The sequence below is a fragment of the Lupinus angustifolius genome, chromosome LG12 (genome assembly GCF_001865875.1).
Source record: "Lupinus angustifolius cultivar Tanjil chromosome LG12, LupAngTanjil_v1.0, whole genome shotgun sequence".
In the NCBI taxonomy this organism is placed as follows: Eukaryota; Viridiplantae; Streptophyta; class Magnoliopsida; order Fabales; family Fabaceae; genus Lupinus; species Lupinus angustifolius.
This window is the reverse complement of record NC_032020.1, coordinates 11547288-11555741: the sequence shown is the minus strand read 5'-3', so window position 1 is coordinate 11555741 and position 8454 is coordinate 11547288. Positions and strand designations below refer to the sequence as shown.

Genomic DNA, 8454 nt, shown 5'->3' with positions numbered 1-8454 from the left:
CCTGGAATCTTCTGAGTCAGCTTGGGGGCCAGTCGATGTCCTTTTGTTTGTTTTTGATGGGGGCTGTGTATTTGGTGATTTTGTATATGTTAGTGGCGATGTAGTTTCCGCCTTTGTTGATTTAGTTTGTATGAACTAAAGATGACTTAACCGTTTATATGCATTGTGTTATTCAGGAAATTGTGAATCAGGTTAAGTTATCATTCGATAACGATAAGTTGATTTTCCGCATTTGAGTTACTTAAAGTGATGTTCCGGAAAAGGAAGGTTTTAAAAAGGAAACAATTTTATACAATCTCTTTATTCAAAAAAAAATTTACCCATTTTTCCGCAATGTTTTTGAGAAGTATTTTTCGGGGCATTACAGATAGAGCTTATGAGCTCTTCACAAAATGCATAAGTTGAGACACATTTTCTCAATTTCTTTTTATATTTATCTACCAAAGCATTTTCGATCACCTTTTACATCTTTATTTTTGTGGTATTTTAAAGTAACAATAATCAGACATAATGATAATAATCTTACGTGTAGATGTAATAATTCTAGAACGATTACCATATAGTAAATATCTCATATAGTACTTTTTTATTATGGATGTTATGGTTAATAATATAATGAATTAGTGTGTGATTTAGGCAATAATTCTTAGAGTGTGAATATTGTATTGCATCACAATCGAGTAAGATTAAGTGATATCACCTAAGATGGAGAAATTTATTGCCGTTCTGCTTATCCTAACGAATATATTTTGTCAACCATTTGTGGCATAAAACGTTGTACTTAACTATTTATATAAATTTTACAGTGTAGTTCTTTCTCACTTTCTTCATATTTATTCTCTCAGTTTTAGAACTTTTGATAATTTAATATTTTATTTCTAAATCTTTCCTTCTCTACTTCTTATTCCTTTCGCCCTCTCTTTGTTTGAGGTGAAATAGAGTGGAGAGAAAATGGTGAAAGAGAAAATGAAGAAAAATATAATATTTTTCTCCTTTGATTGAGAAGAGAGAAAAAGAGAAGAAAATAAAAAGTGGGTGAGATCCACCATAATGATTTCTCTCTAACTTTGGAGAGAAAGTGAATTTTTTGATGAAATAAAAAATGTCCTCCAATTTTGTTTATTTTCTCTATTTATTGGTTTTAAATAATACTAATATACATAAGTTTCTTTTGAATATAAAAAATATCAAGTTAATTGATATTATAATTAAATATATATCAAAACATTAATTTAAAATTATAACATTTATTTTTAATTAATAATAAAACAATAATTTTCTCTTCATTTTTAATATAGAGACATTTTTGTCATTTGAACCATAACATTATTTCTCTCTTCTCATTTTTTACCTACCAAACAAAAGAGAAAGAGAAAAAATATATTTCTATTCATTTTCTCTTATTCTTCTCTTATATTAAACATCTCAAAAATATATTATATATATCATCCTTCTCTTTCTCACCTCTTTCTTTCTCTCTTTTTTTTTTCTTCTTTATCAACCAAATAAAGTCAGTGCAAACTTTACAAATTTATCCCTCCATACAAATAATAAGCCTCACTTATAGTAATAAAAGTGTTATTTTATATTATCCAATAGTTTCTTCACTCGTATATTATTTGTCATGTTATTTCCCGTACTTACTTTTTACTTAAAGTTTGTTTGAAAGTTGAATTTTGGAACGAAAGAATGAAATAAGGAAACTTGAGGCTCATTTCACAATTGTATTTTATGGGGTACACATCTGCTGTTCCCACAGGTTGTGTCACTCTAAATGTTATGAACTTGTGATTGGTCAAAAAAAATATTTAAGTATTTTTCTGACCAATCATAAGCTCACACATGGAGTGATACAAACTATGGGACAATATATGTGGTCCCATTTTATGACTCATAAACCTTCTTTTTTTCTGTATTCTTCTCCAAAATCCAACATCGAAATTAACCCTTCATATTTTCTCTCTCTTTGATTTCCTATTGTATGCCATCTAAGGATGAAAATGATGGGAGGAGAAAAAGACAGGCCACAAAATTCCTTTTAACTATATATTTATTACTCTTTGCCGTTAAGTCCCTAACTGGGTACAAGAATTAAAGTCTGGATAAGGATTGCATACGTGTATACCAAAATTCAAACTGATTAGACATTTAAGATAATATATTAAATAATCTTTTATATTTATTATCACTAGCACTTTGACAGACATATAGACTATATTCATACATTATAATATTATGTATTTTTATTAAGTATTTGGTTTGTATATATTTTATTTTAGAGAATAAAAATATATTTTATATTATAATTTTTTATAGTATCCAATTTAAGGTGAGATGCGTTAATGATAGTTATATAAGTTTATATGATTTTATAGTAAAAATTAAAAATATTAAGGACAAAATAAGAAAGTAAAAATTATATGATAATGGTAGTACATCATATTTTGATTTTATATATAATATACAATATAAATTATTATTTGAATACTTTTAAATTCAGAAGAAATATTTTTGCATGAGATGCTAAGCAGTTTTAATGTTAATCTTATTTTTTATTTATTAAGGGCGCCTTTTCAACGTGGATGAATGTTGTGAATATTATGAAATTTGTTATTATTATTTTTTAATTTTTATAAACAAAGTGATATTATGAAGGTTGGTTTATTTAATAATAATTTTAGTCATATCCTTACAGAAATGAGTTTAAATATTGTAATTGTTAAAGTGTGGTATGAGCCATGGATGAAACTCTAAATCAAGAAGTATATGAAAGAAAGTTTAAAGAAGTTTGAAAAAAGAAAAATGAGAAACAAAGAGTGATAACATTCTTATTAATTATCGTTAATTAAATTTCCTGGATGGGTATTGTATAAGCTTTACATTGTATTATTTTTTTTCTTATAATTGATTACACTATTTTTAAAGAAGAACTACCTATTTAATCATAGAGATAATAACCACAAAAAATAAAAACAAAAGGATTAAAATACTCTTTTGATTTATTTTTCTAGGGTCTATCACCTTCATTCTTTTGTCCTAATTAAGGGTAGAAACAAACGATGTGAGATTGTCTTAAACATGACAAATTTATACAACATATAAAAAGGTGAGTTTGACGTATGTATCTATTTAAAGATTTTCCAAAATCCATGTTTTATATATTTAAAACTCTAGTATGTTAGTCTATTTAAATGTATAATATATTACAAGATCTTAAATATATCTACATTTAAATAAGGTAATACATTTACATTTAATTATTTATAGAATATAAATTTCTCTACATCATAATAGAATTGTTTTTTGGTAAACAAGCATCATATCCTTTTCTTGTTGGATGAGGAGAACAAATGGATGGAGAAGATAAAAAACAGGTAAGAGCACAAAAATTATTTCTCTATTCTTTATCATTTAAGGGTAGTTTTGTCTTTTAAAAGATAATATCATTTCACTATTTTTCTTCTCTTTCTTTTTTCTCTCATACCAAACAATCTAAAAATCTTCTCATTTTTTCTTTCTCTTTATTAGCGTGTTTCTTTCTTCTCAGTCAATGTATTTACAAATAAAACCAAATGATAGTTATAAAAAAACAGGAAAAATAGCCCCACAAAAATATTACATAGTTAAATCCCTTAAGCATGCTAGAAATAACTAGTCTGTTGGTAACATCATAATAAACAGACAAAATGAATAATGAAAATTATATTACAGGTATCTTGAAGGGCTAAAATGAAATAAAGAAAACAATGATGCCATAAGCAAAAATAAATAAAAACAATTGCGTTTGCCGGGAGTCGAACCCGGGTCTATTGCTTGGAAGGCAATTATCCTAACCGTTGGACTACAAACGCTACTTCTTATTTTTGTTTCTCATTTTCTTTTATTTTATTAACGTATTTTTCATTGTTTCAAATTTTGGGACTTGAGTTATTGCAATTCCATTCCAGTGTGTGGAACTATGGAGGTGATTCCTGTGAGGAGTATCATACCTTCAATTTCAATGGGCATGGGTCATGTTTACACAAGGAATATGAGAATTCATAAAATAACCTCTTCACCTATTCATCCAACAAAAACCCTAAAGTGCCCTTTACGCTTTGCTATTCGAGCTAAACAATCTTCTACTGATTTCCAAGGTGCCCACTTAATATTTTCGAAGGATACTATTAAAAATCTTTAACTTTTTTGGACTCTTAGAGATTTGTTCAAATGAATTTTGTTGTTTTTGTTTACCTGTTTTCCATGGGATTGATTGAATATTTGAACGTTTTGGAACTTTTTTTGTAATTAATGGAATAGGAATTTGGAAGCATGTAGACTCTGATACTAGGAATTGGGTTTCAGAAATTCAGCCAATTGTAGTTACTAATTAGGTTAGATTGATTTTAGATGATAGATGCTGGTTGCCATAGAGATTCTTAGGTGCTCCAAGAGCAAAAAAATAATAGTTCTCACACTACTCTATGCTATTCAATATGTCTGTCCTTATCTCTGGGGCTTCATTGTTTCCTACTTTAACAATATCTTAACAATTGTTCTTGATATTGTATACTCTGCTAGCTGATCAATTCTTAGAAAATTCAATGATCATGATTATACATTTATACTTATATTATTTGCTTTTGTGGGGTGATATATTAATCAAGACTTTCAATTTTTCGATGCTGCATATAATTGCAAGGATTGGCAAATCACATCTAGTTGGTTGACTTTGAGTGTCTAATAATGTTATGACATCATGTGGTTTGTGTGTCAACAAGGTAATTTATGTAAAACTTGAAAATTTTAAGTTATGGTACTTGAGAAGCCTGAATTTTACTTTCTTGATTTTAAGCCGAGTCACACACTTGGGAAGCTGTTTCCATGGCCTAAGGGATGACAAAACTAATCAGTTTTTGTAGGGTACAATGATTAGTAGCCTGGTTTGCTTTCATTTTTTAAAGCACGCCACTTTCTAATTTATAGGGTTGATCTGACTTCATTACATCATTATCCTAATTTGTGGTTGCCCGTTTTTTTAGCTTCCTTATGTTCTTATGATCTTATCACACACTTCTGTATTAGAATACAAGACCTGGGTCATTTATTTTCCCTTCATGTGCAATGGTTCTCTTTTTCTTGTTTCTATTTTCCCACAAAATGGGGTGAGGGAAAAGGGTTATCAACCGAACAACGTATGAGCATTAGAGTCTTTTGCCATGAATATTCCAATGATGTACTTTGGTCTTGCATAAGCTTTTAATTTAGTCATCAATCTCTATTGTTCCTGAATCCTGATGACAAAGTGCTTTGTGTCACAGATTTTCAGAGCTACGTGAGGCCTTCACGTCTTCTGCCATCCTCTGAAGTGAAAGTGTACACAAATACATCACTAGAAAACATTTCTTCATTTTTAAAAGAGGATAGATCAAAATCTTTATTCAGGGTCAAGTTAGGTACCAGCAACATATATGGCTCTAGTATAAGTGACAACAGTGCTGGAATTCTCCTATGCTTGATAGATGAAAATGGAAATTCCATATTGCAGAGGATACCTGCGAGTTCGATGATGGATCATTCTACAGAATCAGGGGATATAACTCATGTTGAGATGCTTCATTTCCAAAGAGGTTCTGTTGATGAATTCATCTTCGAGGGTCCTAAAATTGCAAGAGTTGATGCTCTTTGGATTGGTATTGAATCAGGTATGTTATTCTTGTTTATTTGTATTTTGAAGTGATTAAGATTAGGTAGACATCATCTCTGACCTAGCACTACAATTTTAAGTACAAATGATCAACACATATTTATCTTCCCAGAAGATATTTTGAAGTACTGAGGAAAATATCCCTATTTCATTCTTTATTAGCAAGCATTTGTACATTTATATTTGGTTTAAAATTTTAAATATGCTTTTAGTCTCTGCTGATAATGCTTTTGTTTGCTTTAGTCCCTATATTTTGGTTACATGTTAAGAAGAAAAACACGAAAGAAAACAGAAACTAACAGAGATGAACCACTCAGAGAGCCTGCAAGTCTCGCAAGATCCACGAAATCTGGTGGAGAATCCCAGATATTAAAAGCATTGTTGTGACTGGATTCCCATTTGACCAATGCATCAGCACTGAAATTGGCTTCACGAAGAATATGAATAATCTGAACTTCCCAATTCCCCGAGTGCCGATCCCTGATATCACCAAAAAAAGCAGCATAAAGATGGAAACATTGCACATCCATATTCATTAGAAGAGTCACCGCGTGTAAGGAATCTGGTTCACAATTCACCTTCCAAAAAAGCCAAGGTTCCGCACCAAGGTCAATCATCTCCAAATAGCGAACAACTCAGCCTGGAGGATCATGATGTGACCTGCAAACCCAGAAAAGCCCTATGTCCAGGTTCCCATAGTATCCCTGATTAAACCACCAAACCTGATACACCTGTCCTTGCCCAGACAGCTCCCATCAACATTCACCTTGCCCCACCGGTAAGGAGGAAACGACTACAGCTCCTATCAACAATCACCTTGACCCTATATAAATCTCTGATTTTGGTCACTCTTTTTATATAGTAAAAAATATACCTAACTGAAAACACATAACTTTTGGTATTTTTAGGGATAAAAAACAAAAGACAATTATTTAGGATCCAAAAACAGATTTAATCTTTTATATCTCTTCTGACTTAGGCTAAAATTCCAGTTTTTAAAAGCATTGTACAACCAACATATATGCTTTGTCAAACTTCTAAATTAATATTTCGTATCATATGAGTTCGCTTCCTAACAACACTCTTCTTATTGATCTAAATCAGGTCAGTGGCGCATAGGACATGTTTCCTTAATGGTTATTAATTGTGAAGTGCAGCCATCCGAAGATGGGGAATTACAGTACACTGGTTATCAGTATCATTTTCTGATCGACAATGTGTTGCTTGGTGAAGGAAGTGATCTCTCCATGTTAGAACTAAGGCATAGTCATGTGAGTGAGCTGGAACAGATTGATCCCGTCAGCTTCTTCGACAAAGGACTCGATAACAGTACTTTGTTCTCAAGTCCAAAGATCTCAAATGAAGAGAGCATGAGAGAATATGCAGATTTGAAGTTCTCATTACTATTTTATGATGTTATGCTGATATTTTTTGGTACATCAGTTACTTCCTTCTTAGCTGGGGGAAACACTGGGTTTGCTTTCTTGATCGGTGGGATTGGTGGCTTCGTGTATCTGCTGTTGTTGCAGAGATCTGTGGATGCATTGCCAGCTTCAGAATTAATCACAGGTAACAAGGGAGGAGCATTATTCGGAGGATTGAAGGAGCCAATAGCAAGTGTGGCTTTGGCTGTAGGCTTTGCTGTATTTGTAGTGAGGTATAGCTCAGGAGACCTTCAAGTAACACCAAATGATCTCATATTTGGAATGATGGGATTTCTTGCATGTAAGATTTCTGTGGTGTTGGCTGCATTTAAGCCTATAAAAGCTGGTCTGAGGTTACCAACTGATATGTAATATTGTACTTAAACTTTGCCTCTTGTGAAGTTGATCAATTTTTAAACTTAGTGTAACTTAAAAGCATCAACGTTGTATAATGTAAAGTTGGACTTTTTTCACATCTTATTTGGTAATTAGTAACTTCTCTTTACAAATTCACATGCTCAAGCTTTAGGGAATTTTTGTTTCATTCTAATTAATGAAAAGTTTAACTTCCGCTAAAAGGAACCTGAGAATATCATTAAGTTGATAACAGAATGGAACCTTTGTATTGCAGATTTATTCCCATCCAGCAAACTTATAGCTGATCCAAGAGTTTCTTTTTTTGAAGAGTAGCATAATTTCTGGAGTAATTGTGTGATCGAACAGCATGATCTTAGATACATTTATACCATTAAACTTACATATACTAAATTGAGAATTACAATATTTTTAGGCACCTTTTTTAATCAAAAAACCAATGTAGAGATGGGATGCTTTTAAAGATAACGACCATTCAGCCTTTATGGTTGGCCCATAACGCATTAGTCATTAGGATTGAGGCTTTCGGCATAGTGCATTTGTATTATCCAATATTGTTGACTCTCTTGTATTTAGGTTGAATACCCCTAGTACTCTCTTTAATACATTTTTTATTATAAAAAAAAGTCACATACCAATCAATATAGGAAGAAAACATTATTTTCATCTCCAAACATTTGCGAGCAGCGAGATGCATGTCAAGAAACAATCAAAGATAATTGTATTAATAAAAGTATTTGAAAAAGAAGAAAAAAATACTACGTAAAAGCAAGAGAAAAGGAGTTCCTATCAGAACATATTCTCAAAAAAATATATAAAGCATCCATCAGAAACCATCTACAAAGACCCATCCCCATAACAAGAATCCTAAATTGAGAATAGAAAGGTGAAGATAGGTACAAGTCAATACAAAAAGGAAATTAGGAGAAACAATAAAATTAATACATTGCATGTTGGAATGGTACTAAT

At 31.1% G+C, this 8454-nt stretch overlaps 1 protein-coding gene and 1 non-coding gene across 2 annotated transcripts; one reads left to right on the top strand and one right to left on the bottom strand.

The window, feature by feature from the left end:
• TRNAG-UCC lies at nt 3780-3851 on the bottom strand. The gene has a single exon. It is a non-coding gene; the product is annotated as a tRNA-Gly (tRNA).
• LOC109362694 lies at nt 3915-7623 on the top strand. Its single transcript, XM_019608670.1, has 3 exons — nt 3915-4136; nt 5301-5684; nt 6791-7623. Exons 1-3 carry the CDS (start codon nt 3959-3961, stop codon nt 7480-7482), a joined length of 1254 nt encoding a protein of 417 aa, XP_019464215.1. The 5' UTR covers nt 3915-3958; the 3' UTR covers nt 7483-7623.

Bases quoted from the DNA above. Each gene is read 5' to 3' on its own strand.
- LOC109362694 (XM_019608670.1), top strand. From the start codon at position 3,959: ATGGAGGTGATTCCTGTGAGGAGTATCATACCTTCAATTTCAATGGGC. The intron at 4,137-5,300 runs GTGCCCACTTAA...TTTGTGTCACAG, and splicing joins ATCTTCTACTGATTTCCAAG to ATTTTCAGAGCTACGTGAGG. The intron at 5,685-6,790 runs GTATGTTATTCT...GATCTAAATCAG, and splicing joins TTGGATTGGTATTGAATCAG to GTCAGTGGCGCATAGGACAT.